The sequence below is a fragment of the Musa acuminata genome, chromosome BXJ2-9, assembly GCF_036884655.1.
Source record: "Musa acuminata AAA Group cultivar baxijiao chromosome BXJ2-9, Cavendish_Baxijiao_AAA, whole genome shotgun sequence".
Classification (NCBI taxonomy): Eukaryota; Viridiplantae; Streptophyta; class Magnoliopsida; order Zingiberales; family Musaceae; genus Musa; species Musa acuminata.
Genome location: NC_088346.1, coordinates 16158684 through 16175624, shown reverse-complemented (window position 1 = coordinate 16175624; position 16941 = coordinate 16158684). Strand labels below are relative to the sequence as shown.

General features: G+C 35.1%; 1 protein-coding gene across 3 annotated transcripts; it reads left to right on the top strand.

The window, feature by feature from the left end:
• The first annotated feature begins 1484 nt into the window (after positions 1–1484).
• On the top strand, positions 1485–16903 carry LOC135623269 (uncharacterized). 3 transcript variants are annotated; one of them, XR_010491321.1, is made up of 9 exons: positions 1485–1965; positions 2483–3202; positions 4287–4382; positions 4458–4541; positions 14955–15189; positions 15281–15441; positions 15995–16276; positions 16364–16539; positions 16623–16903. XR_010491321.1 is itself a non-coding variant. In XM_065126046.1 (8 exons), the coding sequence occupies exons 1-8, from the start codon at positions 1588–1590 to the stop codon at positions 16418–16420; spliced, it is 1959 nt and encodes a 652-aa protein (XP_064982118.1). In that variant the 5' UTR covers positions 1485–1587; the 3' UTR covers positions 16421–16903. The 3 variants fall into 3 exon arrangements, 2 of the variants coding, with proteins under 2 accessions (XP_064982118.1, XP_064982117.1); XM_065126046.1 differs by having other exon boundaries at positions 15009–15189; positions 16364–16903; XM_065126045.1 differs by having other exon boundaries at positions 16364–16903.
• The last annotated feature ends 38 nt before the right edge of the window (positions 16904–16941 follow it).

Below are 16941 nucleotides of genomic sequence, written 5' to 3'. Positions count from 1 at the left end.
AAGATAAGTAAAAATAGGTAAACCAATTTATAGTGGTTCGATCTTTTCGATCTACATTCATACCAGATTCCTTTTCCCTCAAGGTCATTAGTTTTTATTGTTGATCTTCTTTCACATACTATCCTTAGTATACCTAAACTCAAGAGAAAGAGTAGACTCAAACTATACTCAAAATAAGATCACACTTTACTATCTCAAGAATAAATACTTCATCAATCAAGTCTAAGATATTTATAAACTCCTAAAGGCTTTAAAATTAAAGTTAAAAATTTTAATTTCTAAAATTTTGGGATACGAATGGTGGTACTATCGTGACCCTAGATAGTATCATTATAAATTTTGATAAGAGCCATAAATTTGGACTTTGATATTATTATAATCATAAAATTTAAATTCTAGATGGTACCACTGTGACCTTATATGATATTACTATCATCATAAATGGTATCATCATCGAAAACTTTAATAGAGCACGATGTTAGGTGACTGAGGTGCTACCGCTTGGTTTGGTCTTCTAACAAGCTTACTTTAATCGTGCTTCAAGCATAATGACTTTTATTATAAGTTAGTTTTATTTTGATCTAATACTAGCTTAAAATGACTTCAATAAAGATCTAATACTTTAATCGTGCTTCAAGCTCACTTCGGACATATTATTTGATCTTCTAATACTTCGTTTGAATATTCAGCATATCGTCTTATCTTTAACATATTATTCTTAGTAATATTGTCTAATCTTCTGATATATTGATTTCATCGTCACGTCTAATTTTTTCACATAACATTTGCTATTTTTGACATAATGATTAAAACTTTGACATAAAACTTTTTTTTTTTTTTGACACATGGACCTAGATGATTGCTCAAATGTCTAGTTCAATACTGATAATTCAGTTGTATTTTACATAGAGGAGGTGATTACACTGATTAATTTTGCTAGGTTTGATGTTAAGGTGAACCATTATATGTTCTGGTTTTAAATCCGACTAGATAGAATCCAACTCGAACATTTAGTTGTTTTTATCTCAATCCGATTAATGAATACATACATATGATGGACTCCAATTTCTCAAAGAAATTTGACTCGATCAATCCCACTAATATAACTGATTTAAGTGGGTTGGACAGATATAAATATACTTCAAACAAAAAAAGCCCCACATGCCCTACCAACAAAACCTTATCATAAAGATAAAAACATATTTTACTATGTACCTGTACCTACCTTATAATTGGAGTCGGCTGTGGCCCCATAGCAGGCATTTTGCTCGATATTATTCAGAAAATAAATACTATTTTATATGCTTGGAAATAACAAATTTATCCTTACACACACACACACACATTTTTACTTGAGTGTGTGTGACGTTAAATTACACAGTTTAATTTCTGTTAATTCAAAGAAAGAAATATTTAACATATTTTTAAAAATTGAGTGTGTGGAATGATATCGAATATTCTTCCACATATAAACTAAAACCACCGTCGTTACCGTCACCCGAACACACACCCACATCGGGAGGGATTGCTTTACCCCAATCCTCGCCGCATCCAGCACTCGCCCCACTGCCCTTCCGGACGCCGGAGATGCCTGCGTCGGCGGCGAATAACCGGCCGGAAGATCTGACCGCTCGGCTGGGCGTGGGCGCCGGCGCCGCGCAGGGGGAGGCGCTGCTCAAGGCCCTCCGCGAGGTCAAGAACCAGATCATCGGCAACAAGACCAAGAAGCTCCTCTACCTCCACCTCGGCGCCGTCCCCAAGATTGTCTCCGTCCTCGCCGCCGCCGCCGCCTCCCCCTCCTCCGACTCTGGCGGGATCAGCCGCGGCGGTGATGCTGCCGTTATCGTTCAAGCCGCCGCCGCCATCGGCAGCTTCGCATGTGGGGTTGAGGACGGGGTTCGCGCCGTCCTCGATGCAGGCGCTGTGCCCCACCTCACCAGCATCCTTTCCCACGACGATGAGAAGGTATACAATGGATTGGCCACCAATTCACAAATCTTATTAGCCACACAACCTTGTGAGCGTCACAAAATCCCTTCCTTTTCTACTTTTGACATCGAAGCCCTGACGGTACCTGTTCGTACTTGGTTACCTGAAGCCTATGTAGACAACTATGGATGAAATCTGTCATCTTAGCAGGAATTCACCCAAAATTTGGAATCCTCCGAGGTGCCCCATCGGTTGTTGAATCTGAACAACCATATGTTGAGCTTGTCTCACCACTGTTGGGCTTTGATAGTTCACACCTACTTGCCATCAAATTGGCAGCTTCAACTTCTTCTTTCAATCACTAGCGGCCATGCCACCGCTCTACAGAATTGGAGCTCATGTATGATTTTGGATTCCTGGCATCACAGCTTTAAAGAATCTTACCGATGTTATTCTGAAAGCTATCCTCGAAACTGTTTATGATTTGAGAAGCAAAATTTCAGTTATTTATCCAAATTGCTTACCACCATATGATTGGGTCTGTTCTTTACAGGTAGTGGATGCGGGTGCTCGTTCTCTTAAAATGATATTCCAATCTGAGCTTGCCCCAAAGTATGATGTTCTTCAAGAGAAGAACTTGAATTTTATACTTTCACTCTTAGACAGTGACAATGAAAATGTTACTGAACTTGCTGCCAGTATCATAGCACACTCTTGTGAGACAAACGAACAGCAGAAGGCACTGTGTGATGCTGGGGTCTTGCTCAGATTTGTCAGTCTACTTGGTGGATCTTCAAACCAAAAGGATGGTTGTTTAGAATCTATAGCAGCAGTTATAAAAAATAACCCTGAAGTTTCTTCTAGGTTTTCTTGCACTGGCAATGGAAAAGCTTTGAATGCATTGGCAAACTTGATACAGGACCGGTATCCTCATACAAGATTACTTGCCTGTAAATGTTTGATTGCTGTTGCGCATGCCTCACCTTGTTACGTGGAAGAGTTACAAATCAAAACTAAGTTAGTGTTAGTATTAGTTGAGCTTCTTGAAGAACCTGGTCGAGTTGGAAATGAGGCTCCATTCTCATTGAAAACTCTAATTGCAGATGATGAGGAGTTACATAAGCAGGCACTTTCTGTTAATGCTATTGAGAAGCTCTGCAGCATTCTGCAGATGAGCTCGGTACAGGCAAGGCGCCTCCAGGGAATATTGCTTGCTCTGGCTGAGCTTTGTTCAAAGTTAGAGAAGTGCAGATGTCAGCTTATGTCACCTCAGGTTCTTTTCCTGCACTGAAATTTAGGATCTGCTTCTACATAAATATTACATATTTGTCTAATGAGCTTCTATCACACTAATATCCAAATACATTCAAGATTTATGTGTACCATATAGTTGTGAATGGTTTTAGACTAAAAATCATTTGCTGGTTCAGGTTTTGCTTTTCTATCTTGAGTATCTTATGACCAGATACCCTAGAGAACACACAAATGGTCTCCCATGCTTTCATCACCAGTTTTTGTAATTATCATTCACTGAGCAAATGTCTATCATTCTCCATGTAGAGCAATGATTGTATGGGATGTCTTCTATCCAGTTGATCAAATGCTGCTCACATCTGTTTGTTATTCGACTGTCTTATAACACAATTTGTTACTTCTGAGATTCTTTTCTCACTTTTTAGCTTTCTTCTAGCCATGGAGCTTGACTGCGCCCATGGAGCTTGACTGCACCTATGAGTTGGTTTTCAGTGAATATACAGCCTAACAGAGTTTGATTGAGATGATTTCAAAAACCATGGCTTCATGCATCCATGCTTTGTCACCTCTGCCATGGAGTGGTATGAACCAGCTAATATTCTCAAATAGAAACAGCATCTTAACTTAATCCTTGGTCCATTTTGTCTGTCAAATGGGCTAAATGTTCTGTATGGCTGTAGCGATAGGTCATCTCTGCCTCTGGATCAACCATTCAATGGTGAATTTTTATCCTTCTTGTATCTACAGAATAATTTAAATATATGGAAGTTGAATTTCTTGTTAACTAAATTACAGGATAATTGGGTTTTTTTAAACCACCTGATTTGCTTTTCCCTATCCACTTGCTTATGAAGGTCTATTGGTTAGCGTTATTCGACTAGTTGTTTGATTGACTCATGAATCTTGCGCATGCCACTAGCTTGTCCTTCCTTTCCTTATTCCAAGTTGCACTAGTTCACTATACCTTATTCCATGTTCTTACATTCTATGAGAGTAAGTGGTGCTATACTAGAGAAAAATTTTCAAAACTCTACGTTACTTGATGTTGTAAGAGAAATATTATATCACGGATTTTACAACTCTGCCTTGATCTGTCTATGCAGGTGCTGAATTTAATTGTTGATGCACTGAAACATGATTGTATGGATGTTCGTGTTGCCGCATGTGATTGTATAAGGAACATCACTCGGTCTCTGAAGGTTCTGAATCTTTAAAATATATATATTTCCATTTAAACATTTTATGGTTTTATTGACAGGTCTGGTTGTTTACAGAACCTTAGTGCAGGATGTCTTTCCAGTGAGGCATTTATTGTTCGTTTGGTCCAGCTTTCGCATGATCCATCAACATCTGTGCAGGTGAATATGCCCACATAGGGACTAAATTTAATTTTTTATTTCCAAGTAAGTCTATAGGTTTTTTATGTTTATTATACCAAAATCTTCTAAAATATAACCTTTCATAAGGTTCAATGTATTGAACATAAATGGCCATTATAACCTTAGGCAGTTAATTTTCATCAATGCATAACTTGTTAAATTTAGATAAGGATTAGCATTATTATTTCAAATTTTAAGGACTTGTATGCAAATATGTGATGGTCATGAAGATTATGACAAGTAATACGTAAAATTCTAAGAAAATTATGATAAGAATGAGATGAGACAAACAAATGTAAAAGGAATAAATAAGAAAAGAGGGTTCATTAATACGAAAGAAAATAAAAAAGGGTGGACCCATCGTATGAGTCTCTTGCCAATGTGGGGTCTAGGGAAGGTCAATGTAAAAATCCTTGCCTTTAAATATTTAAAGAGGTTGTTTTCGAGACTTGAACCTAGGTCCTGGGTTACAAATGAACAAACTTACCATTGTGCTAACCTTATTGGTTCATTAAGACAAAAGAAAATAAAAGAGAGAAATAGGAAGGGATTGCTAACTAAGATGAAATAAAGTAAAAGAGAGACATTGGAAGAGAGGGTTCATTGAGATAAAATAAAGCAAAAAAGAGAAACAATAAGGGATGCTTCATCGTCATCGGATGGTGCACGATTCTAAAGTAGGGTGTTGCTTGTACAAGAACTAATTAATTTTATTCTTATTGGACTCGTGTTTAAAGAAAAATGAATGAACGATTGCACTTGCCTCAACTAAGGTGATATATTACAAACACACATAAAAAGATAAAAAGAAAAATCTCTAGCCTACCCACAAATCTTTTTTTTCTTCCTCTAATCTTGTTGTGATGCTAATAGGTCTTTTTTTTTGTTTCCTTATTCGGTTGGCAGAGATAATAGCAAGTCTTGTGGTGCTCGTCTGTTAGTGGTAGCAGTAGATGTAAAGACAACTTTTGATGGTTTTGTGGACATTGATTGTAAATCTATTGCAGACTACACAATCACTTGGCATTGAAACGATCATGACTCGACCTAATAGAATAACTGACCTGTTAACTTCATCGTGTTTGAACCACTGACCCAAATTGTTTAAGCCAATCAAACTCTTAAAAGTCAATTTTGATCTTAGTCCACTTTCGATGTGAGATTTGTTAGAATCGTACGAGTAAGGTTTACGAGTAAAGTAAATGAGTAAGCAATAACAAATCAAAAGTAAGAGAAGGAATGCAAACCGATTTATAGTGGTTTAGTCTTCCCGACCTATGTCCACTCCCGATTTCTCTTCCCTTGAGGCCATTAGCTTTCACTACCGATCTTCTTTCCTACGGACGAATATCAACTACCCTTGTTACAACTCTTTTTCTTTTAACAGGCTTAGGAGAGAATATCCACACTCTCCTTTTAACAGGCTTATGATTACTTATATAGTCCCTAATAAAATGATGTCTAATATCAATATGCTCTGTTTGTGAATGTTGAATAGGATTCTTTTATAAGCAAATTGCACTAATATTGTCACACTTTATAGGAATGTTTTTCAAGGAAAGTCTATAATTTTCTAAAGTGTTTTTCATCCAAATTACCTGCGCACAACATGCACCTGCCACAACATATTCAACTTCGGCTGTGGATAATACGATAGAGTTTTATCTATTCTACGTCCTATAAAGTCAACATCAGCATTAGCAATCAAATCAAAATTTTTAGATTTAGGATACCATAACCCTAGATTAAGGAGTTCCTTTTAGGTATCCAAGATTCTTTTAACTGCTTTATAATGAGATTGTTTAGGATTGGACTGGAATATTGCACAAAATCCAACACTAAACAATATATCAGGTCTAGTTACAGTAAGGTATAATAAACTTCCTATCATACCTCTGTAAGTCTTTTGTTCAAAGTATTCTCCTTTATTGTCCACATCTAATTTAGTAGAAGTACTTATTGGTGTGTTAATAACCTTAGCACTATCCATGTGAAACTGTTTTAATAGATCTAAAGTATACTTGGTTTGACTAATGAAAATTTCATCATTTAGTTGCTTAATTTGTAATCCTAAGCAAAATATCAATTCACCTTTCAAACTCATTTTAAATTCTTGGCTCATATTCTTAGCAAGCAATTCACATAAAGATTCATTTGTAGAACCAAAAATAATGTCATCAATATAAATTTGAACAATAAGAAAATTATTTTTGAAATGTTTAATAAATAGTGTGGTACTGACCTTGCCTTTTGAAAAATTATTTTGAATAAGAAAGGAGTTAAGTTTCTTATACCAAGCTCTAGAGGCTTGCTTCAACTTATAAAGAGCTTTAGATAATTTATAAACATAGTTTGGAAAAAGATTATCTTCAAATCCAAGTGCTTGCTCAACAAAAATTTCTTTGAAAATAAAACCATTAAGAAAATACTTTTGATGTCCATTTGAAATAATTTAAAAATTTTAAAACATGTATGGGCAAGGAGTATCCTTATGGCTTCAAGTCTAACCATAGGAGCGAAGGTTTATTCATAATCTATACCTTCTTCTTGGTTGAAACCTTTGGCCACTAATGTAACCTTATTTCAAATCACGACACCTTGTTCATCTTGCTTATTCCTAAAGTTTCATTTAATGGCAATCACGAGATGATCACTAGGTCTAGTAATAGGCGTCCAAACTTTCTTTTTTTCAAATTGATTTAATTCTTTATGCATTGTCGAGACTCATGAGTTATCTTTTAGAGCATCATCAATGCATTTAGGTTTAATTTGAGATAAAAAGATAGCATTTGCATAAATAATTTTTAACGAAGAACAAGTTTGAATATCTTTTGATGTATCTCCAATAATTAGCTTCTTAGGATGTGCATCTACATACTTCCATTTTTTGGGTAAGGTTTCTTTAGAAGTAGATGGATCCAAGTTGCTTTGGAGAGGAGAATTCTCATTCAAATTCAATTTATCAAATTCAAAATCATCATCAAAATCATTTTTTTTAACTTCAAGAGATTCATTAAAAACAACATGAATAGATTCCTTAATAATTGAGGATCTCTTATTGGAAACTCGATAAGATTTAGAGATAGAGGAATATCCAAGAAAAATACCTTTATTGGATTTTACATCAAATTTTCCTAAGACATCATTTTCACTTAAAATAAAGCATTTGTATTCAAAAATCTGAAATATGAAATATTGAGTCTTTTATTGTTCCATAACTCATAGGGAGTTTTAGATAGTTAAGGTTTTATAAGAACCCTGTTCATGACATAGTATGTCGTGTTAACGACTTCGGCCCAAAAGTATTTGGGTAGGCTATGTTTATTAAGCATGATTCTTGTCATCTCTTGTAAGCTTCTATTCTTTCTCTCAACAACTTCATTTTGTTGTAGATTTCTTTGAGTGAAGAAATTGTGGTCACACCCATTCAAATCATAAAATTTATAAAAATAATGAGTTTTAAATTCACCACTATGATCTTTACGAATAAAAGAAATCATAAAATCTTATTTATTTTGAGCTTGTTTACAAAATTTGATAAAATATTTAAAACAAACATTTTTATGTGTTAAGAAGTATGTCCAAGTATATCTATTATAATCATCAACAATCACAAAAACGTATTTGCTATCTCCTAGGCTTATGATATCAATAAGTCCAAATAAATCCATGTGAATTAGTTGTAATGGTCTAGAGGTACTTGGTTTTTAGGTTTGAAGCTACTCTTTATTTGTTTTTCCAATTGACACGCATCACAAATTTTATCTTTGATAAATTTAATTTTAGGCATTTCTCTTACAAGTTCTTCAGTTCTAATTTGTGATATTAATTTTATACTAGCATGCCTAGTCTTTTATGTCAAAGACATGTATTATCATTCAAAATCGAAAAACAAGTTTCATCACAAAAATCATCAAGATCAATAGTATAAACATTATCACTTCTTAAAGCAATCATAGATTTATTTTTATATGATATTTTTATGATGTAAGCATGAGATTCAAATTTAACATTATATCCCTTATCACAAAGTTGACTAATGCTTATTAAGTTATGTTTCAAACCATCTACTAAAAGTACTTCTTCAATCAAGAGATATGATTTGTTACCAATATTTCTAATGTCAATGATTTTTCCTTGTTGTCTCCGAAGGTAACATATCCTTCGTCTCAGTTGGTGAACTTTGAGAAGTGTGTTTGATCTTCGATCATGTGTCTTGAGCATCCACTATCAAGATACCGTCTTTTTCTCTTAGCTCTTATTTGGAGACATACCTACAAGAAAAAAGGGTTTGCTTTGAGTACTCATTTAACTATGGGTCTTTCATGGTTAGATCTACTTTTCTTGACTTTTGGCATCAAAAATCACTTATAGTTCCATTAGGAACCCAACTTAATTTATGAGAATTATATTTTTTAAGAGAATATGTGTAAGCATAATAACCAAATTTTTTAAAAAATTACATTTAACTTTAGGAGGAATATGTAGTGTGGGTTCTTTTACAAATTTTGTTGGCTTTTGATGAGTGTTACTGCTCACGAAACCAATTCCTTCTTTTCTTGATACACAGCCTTGGTTAGCAAGAATAATGTTCAGTGACTTATTTCTAATTTTAAATTTTTTTTAATGTTTGTTATAATAACATATTTTTCTTTTTAAGTGAATTTAACTCTTCATATTTAGTGCAATATGTTGATATATAGTTGCTATACTTATTTTTCAATTTATCAAATTTATTAGGGAGAGAGGTATGATTCTTTTTTAACAAATTAAATTTTTTATCTATCTTTTTAAGTTCATTATATAAATCATGAAATGCATTAAGTAATTATCATATGATAAAGATGTTTCAGAAGAGTCAATTACCTCATCGTTGAAGGCCATTATGGCATGGTTTGTCACTTCTTCGTCATTAATTTGCTCTTCAACCTCTGACTCACTTGATTCATTCCACGTTGCTTTGAGTGTTCTTTTCTTCTTTTGGTTTGACGACTTCTTTTTTAGTTGTGTACACTCATTTTTGAAGTGTCCTGGCTTTTTGCACTCATAGCATATGACTGTATCTTTCTTGGGTGCACGTTTATTCTTACCTTCTCGTCTTGAAGGATTTGTCTTGTTTCTCCTTATGAATTTTTTGAATCTTTTTGTAAGGAGTGTTATGTCATCATCATCATCACTTGAGCTTTCGTTTGAGTAGTTTTCTATGGTTTTAAGGACAATATCCTTCCTTTTTTGGAAGGTTTTCCTCTTCTTCATCATGTACTTTACAAGTCATTTCATAGGTCATTAAAGATCCTATGAGTTTTGTAAGAGGAAAGTTGTTCAAGTCTTTAGCTTCTTGTATTGCCGTTACCTTTAAATCCTAGCTCTTAGGAAGAGATCTTAAAATTTTACTCACCAATTCAAGATTAGTATAATTTTTACCAAGAACTTTTAACCCATTGACAATATTCGTAAAACGGGTGTACATGTCACTAATGGATTTGCTTGGCTTCATTTTAAATCATTCATAACTATGAACCAAAAGATTAATTTTAGATTCTTTTACTCTATTTGTGCTTTCGTTAGTAACTTCGAGTGTGTGCTAAATATCATGTGTGATGTCACAAGTAGAAACTCAATTGAACTCATTTTTGTCTAAAGCACAAAATAAAGTATTCATAGCTTTAGCATTTAAGGAAAACATTCTCTTTTCAAATTCATTCCATTCATTTATTGGTTTAAAAGATTTTTGAAAGCCAAACTCGACGACGTTCCATAAATCGAAATCCATAAAAAAGAAAAAAATTCTTATTCTAGTTTTATAATAAGTATAGTCCGTCCCATCAAACATAGGAGGACGAGTGATGAAATGACCCTCTTAATTGCTTGAAAAAGTCATTAGATCTCTCTTGGGTGTTAATCCAACTGAGAGAATCGAGCTCTGATACCAATTGTTAGGATCGTAATGGCACTAAGAGGGGGGTTGAATTAGTGCTATAAAAAAATTTATCCGATTTTAAAGTTTGATCGATAAATCCATATTGAAAATGCGATTAACAAAAAGTGCGAGTAAGGGTTGCGAGTAAAGTAAATGAGTAAGCAACAATAAATCAAAAGCAAGAGAAAGAATGTAAACCGATTTATAGTGGTTTGGTTTGCCCGACGTACATCCACTCTCGTTTCCTCTTCCCTTGAGGTCGTCGGCTTTCACTACCGATCTTCTTTCCAACGGGCGAATATCAACTACCCTTGTTACAACTCTTCTCCTTTTAACAGGCTTAGGAGAGAACCTCCACACTCACTCTTTTACAAGAGACTTCACCTTCGATAACTTAGAATCACCTCTAAACTCAAGGAGGAAGAGACTCAAACATTATTCAAAGAGAGAGCTATAACCGTTCACAAATTCAGAACTTGATGCTCTATCATCCAAGCCTTAGTGGGGTATTTATAGACCCCAAAAGGCTTCGAAATGGAGGCAAAAATTTTAAATCCTCGAAAATTTTGGGGTACGGGTGGTACTACCATTGATACCTGGCAGTGCTACCATCGCAACTTTTGAGCCACAAATTTCGGACTTTTGGGTGGTACTATCATCAGAATTTTTGAATTATGGGCGGTACCACCGTCGGCAGCGTTGACATGCACTATTTGTGCTTATCGGTTGACTCAGGCAATTGCCTGGGCCTGATGGTACCACTGCCCAAGCCTGCTCAAGGCCACTATTTGGCCTTCTAACGGGCCTAATTCGGCTCGAGTCCAAGCCTATTGGCTTTCTCAACAAGTTGGCATGGTTTCGGTCCAATACTAACTTATTTTTACCCAGAAAGACCTCAGACAATACTTTAATAATTCAACAACATATCTGACACAATTATGAAGCTTTTCAGCATGTTGTATGCCATTACGACATATCGTTCGATCTTTCGGCGCTTCGTTCGAACCTTCGGCACATCGTCCTTTGCTTCGACGTATCGCCCGATCTATCGGCAAATCAACTTTTCCATGATATCCGATCTTTGGTGCAATACCCGATCCTTTTGGCACGATGCTCGACCTTGTAGTACGAAGTCCAATATTTGGCACGACAACCAATCCTTCGACTCGACATCCAATTTCCGACATGATACTTTTCCCGGCACAATGTTTGATTCTCCTACTTTGACATTTTACCCTTTGATGGTTCGAGTCCTTGATCGATGTATTTCTTGCGTCACTTATCTTAAAAGCATATTAGTCCATAAACTTATTAATTGATTTCACTATCAAAATTCGGGATTTAACAAGAGTAAACTAGGGTTTTATAATCTTCTCACTTGATGGACATCCTTGTCTCAATATAATTCAGAATCAGACCCTAGCATGGTGCATGAAAGGTATAGTCTAGTAGTGGCTTTACATCATGATGTGCCTTCTAACGTAATGTCATGGATTTAGTTGGTTTTGCTTAAGTCGTGCGACACTCTTGCATGTCTGTCTATAAGGGGTCAGTCTCTCCATAACCTCTTAGGGTTCCCTAAGGACTTGCAAGAGAGAAGATGTGCTAGAGGAAGCTCTTATCTCGGGATTCCACAAGCAGACATTTCAGCAAATACTTGATAGGCATGTGAAATAGAAAGATAGTTTTCACAAGCTCTAAACATCGCAAAGAAAGCATCCAAGGTGGTCCACTATGTCCTAAAGTCCCTATAAGTGTCCACATGATACTGCTATGGAATAAGGCACCAAACTAGCTTTAGATAATATCTTAAAGGCTCACCAAGCCTTATGCCACCCGAGTAGCTCTACGGTGTTGAACTGGCTGACATTTTGCACTGCTTTGCACACCTAGAAATCACCCAAAATGGCTATTTGGATGGTTTGTTTTCAGGCAATTTTGCCTCTATGTGACAACCGCACACAACTTGCGTGTACAGATTAGAAAAGATCACAAAAGCTGATTAAAATGGAGTTGTCGAGCCTACTGCAAGTCTTCTACATCCTGTGCAAAGCATGAATAAAACTAAAAGACAATGACACAAAAACATTGCATTGAACACATTATGTATAGACTTGTTGGTGATAGTAGGGTAACCCTTTCCTACTTTAGCCAATCACCCTGTCCAATGATAAGTAGGCTCAATTGTTATCACCGGATTTGATGGGATAACTGATTCATTACCTTCGTTGAGCCTAAACTAGTAGCTTAAAATGTTTAAGTACAAGTTAATAGTATTACATCATATCCTTATAAGTCAATCTTAGGCTTTTCTTACTTTCGATGTCATACTAAATTGGAGTGTTACATAAACAATCAATAGCATGCATATTATTCTATAAAAAACTAGTGTTAATATCTTCTAGATCTTGCATACCTCTAAAATTGTTGTCTTTTGACCATTTGTTAACATGTAGTTGTCACATTATGCTACATATTGTACACAATGCTTATAAAATTTGCAAATATATGGGTTCTTTTTCTATAAAAAATATGAGATTTGAGCAATGAAGTCATCGGGTGCTCGAGCACTCACCTAGGCTCTCGGGCAAGGCGAAGTGATGCCCGAGTGTCTAGTAACTAGTTCGGGCAAGCGATTGGGCTTAGGCCATTCTTAGGCAAGTGCTTGCGCACTAGGTGGCCTTAGCACTCGTCTGGCTCAGCCTAAGCCTAAGTATATTAAGTTTAGTCTTGGACCAAATCTAGGTTGATTTGAACTTGATTGAACAAATTGTTTGGCTCAATTAACTAAGAGTCTCAATGATAAAGAACCATCTAGCTTTACAAAGGATTCTAGAAAAGTTTATTCTAAGCAAAGAAATCAGCAAAAAGTTATTAATTAGTTGGTCTAGAAATTCTAAGAGTTGTGTGAAAATTTGAAAAGTCTTCTGGTCTTTCTAAGCGCTAACCTATTAATAATTTTTGTACTAAGTGTACTTATTTACTATTTAGGTATCCTAGAAGCCACATTTTGGATTTTTAAAAGGCATACAAGTTTCGTAAGATATTACTTTTTTGGGAATCATCTCCTTCATTGATTATAACAAGGCTTCTAAACCCTTATAAATAGTGGAGCTTGTTAATGGATGAAGCACTTCAAATTTGAATGAAATGAATTGCATTTGAATGAAAAGAATTGTATTTCTTTCTTTTAGTGTTTTACTCTCCTTTCTTGTCTCACACTTTTTTTTCTCTCTTCTCCTCTCTCTCTTTACTTCCTTACTCTGTTCTACATTAGTTTGGTATCAGAGCCATCAAGAACCTTCCTTGTACCCTATTAGGTCCGAACTAACAGCAATAGCTTTAGTCAATAGTTAAGGATCCTTGTGCCTCAAATGCCAACCCAGTGGACCACTTAGCTCTCGGTGCTCAATAATTTTGAGAACTTCTCTAATATTTTTGTTAGAAAGAAAAATTGTATATTTCATCAGGTTGTGGTTTTTATCGCTTCTCCCTTGCATTTTCTCCTTTTTTTCTATTTATCCCCCTCTCTCCCTTTTGACAACAACTACAGTACCATTAAGATTTAAAACCTTGAATATTATAAAAAAATAAGAGAACCACGTGAATCATTGCATTTTTACCTTGTGTATTGCAACAGTTAACAACCTCATTACCAAAAGGTAATTTGTCGATAATATTAGAATCATAACTTCGCGAGGTGAAAACCAAAACAATCTTGATGAATTTCAAACCCAACAAAGTAAGATAGACACCCCTAGGACCAAATGAATAGATCATGACACAATATTAAGCCAATTATGTGATCATATTAAGCCAATTATGTGTTCATTCTCCACTATCACTTCAAATCAAGGAATTTTACCTGTTCATACTCATACTCTAACAATTCCTGATGATTAAGCTTTTGAATTTAATGATGAAATCCTTAGAACATACTAGAAATCCACAAATCCTTGGGACATACTTGGGCATTTTGGAACCTTACTGCCTTTGACAAAATTGAATTTGAGTAGGAATATATCTGGATCTTTATCTTATTTTACATTCTTTGATAAGGTTGTGCTAGAGCTTAATGTATCATCACAACAACAGCAAGCTGTAAGGTCCCAACAATTTGGGATCAACAGCTTAATATATCATTAGTAGAAATGATAAAGGTTCTTTCTACAATGTGAACTTTTCAATGTCAATGTCATCCACTTTTATTTGTGTTAAAAAAGAGCTAACTGCTGTTTGATTCATTAATGGGATCTGTTCTACTTATATTATGATTTATTAAGTCTAGTTATCTGTTGGTTTTGTAATGAACATATCTATGATCTGTTTATTGCATGTCTAGTATTTTATTAAGTTTAAGATTTAAATTCACATTACATAAATGACTGTTAAAAAAAACATCTTTTTGAAATTCATAGTAGATTTAAAACAGCCCAGTTGTACAAATGGATTGTTCTTTTTCTTTTTCGTAGATTGCTGCGCTTGGTGCTCTTTGTAACATTGTTATTAACTGTGCAACTCGAAAGTCTGTATTAATCAAATGTGGAGGTGTCTCACAACTTGTTCAACTATCAAAGTCAATGGATTCAGCGCTCCGATCAAAATCTGTGTTGGCTTTGAGGAATCTGATGTTCCTTGCAGACATAACAGATAAAGAATTTATACTTAAGGAGCTAACATTATGTACTCTAGCTAGCCTGATATATGGTAATCACAAAACTCATTACATCTTACAGCATTCTGAATGTTCTATCCACTGATCGTTAGCGTAATCGACCGGAAATGTATTATGTTGCAGATTCTGAATGTTCTATCCAAGAGCAAGCCTTGGCACTCACAAGTGATCTTGTTGATGGATGTAGTCAATCTGTCAAGCATGTACTTGCAGAAGACAGTATTATTCTAGATGCTGTTATGAGACAATTGCAGAATGCATCATCCATAGGTGTATGCATTCAGGTTGGTATTTAATCTGTGCCATCATTTTGTACTTTTAGATATAAAATTTGTTTTTAGTTTTTATCTTGCTGTTCTTCATCGCTTCTTATTTCTACTAATTGACTCAAAAGGATCTGCTTGGATATAAGTCACAAAACATTACCAATGAAATGGGAATCTTCTAGCTCAAGATCAAATATATTCTCACCTGCTAGAAGCTGTTAGCAAATAACAAAAAAAGGGCATACTTTATAGATATTTTTCCAGGACAGTGGTGCATAAAATATTGGATACTAAAATACCAGTGTCAGGATTGAAAACTTGCTTATTGTTTCAGTCTTGTGATGCCAATCAAATTTGGATATCAGTTGCTACCTCAGGTTACAAAGAGTAAAACACTAGAAAAAAATTGAAAAAAAAAGATTTATACAAATAAATAATAAAATTTGATTTCTAGAGCTTTCTAAAACTTGGGCATTTTTTGGTTTTGTGGATAACCTTAATGGATTATTTTTGAAATAGATGATCCAAGTAGAAATTAAGATGCTTATAATCTCTATGGTATATCTTTCAGGGAATGTTTGTGCTCAGCAATATTGCAGCTGGGAGTGAGTCTGATAAAGATACAGTTATGAATTATCTTGTTCCCCCACACACAGATAGTTGCATCCCCTCATTTACGATCAAGTTCTTGCAGAGCAAGGATATTTTGCTACGTGTGGCTTCTCTATGGTGCTTCGTCAATCTGACAGATCCAGCCAGTGTTGGATCATCCCGAAGAGTAGCGAGACTCCAAGATGCAGGGATTGTTCTTCAGCTAAAATCTATGCTTAATGATCCCTGTTTGGATTGCAAGGTATAAAATTTAAATGTTCATGTAGATATATGATCACAAAGAAATTACTTAGTTAAAGACTTTTAACTTAGAAAGCCTTAATTGCAGCTTCGCGCGAGAATGATTCTCGAGCAGTGTATGGAGCTGGAGACTGCTCAGGCGTAATCAGTTTTTCTGCTTGAGAAATTGTACCATTCTTGTATTTTTCATTAGGAGGGACACATTATAATATGTTAAATGATCCCCTACCAAAGTCTTGCATGTAAAAACGTCTTTTCAGAAGGGTAATGCTCTTCCACTAAATCCTATCGATACCTGATTTGTAAAGCTCTAGTTGACAATATACCTAGTTACTCTTCTTTGGCAGGTGAGAAAGGTGTATCCCGATGTGCCACATCTTTACTGGGGATCGACTGCTCGCTCTGAACCAGTCATGAAAATGTTGGTGGATTTCTTTTTCTCTTTTTATTAATGCTATCCTCATTTGAAATGCACTTAGTCATCACTTGTCATCCTTGTGTACGATAATATGGTTGAGATATGTAACATTTGTGGCAAAGCACTTTTTTCCGAATGAATTTCGAGGATTTTTTTTGAATGAATGTAACTGTTGGTTACTTCGAATAGATATATTGTTCAGTCCGTGCACATTGTTATGGTCAAACATGTTGAGATCATTTCACCAC

What these genes read in the sequence shown, in the direction of transcription:
- LOC135623269 (XM_065126045.1), top strand. Translation starts at nt 1,588, where the DNA reads ATGCCTGCGTCGGCGGCGAATAACCGGCCGGAAGATCTGACCGCTCGG. An exon ending in TTTCCCACGACGATGAGAAG is followed by an intron (nt 1,966 to 2,482) that starts GTATACAATGGA and finishes TGTTCTTTACAG; the next exon opens with GTAGTGGATGCGGGTGCTCG. An exon ending in ATCCATCAACATCTGTGCAG is followed by an intron (nt 4,542 to 14,954) that starts GTGAATATGCCC and finishes TCTTTTTCGTAG; the next exon opens with ATTGCTGCGCTTGGTGCTCT.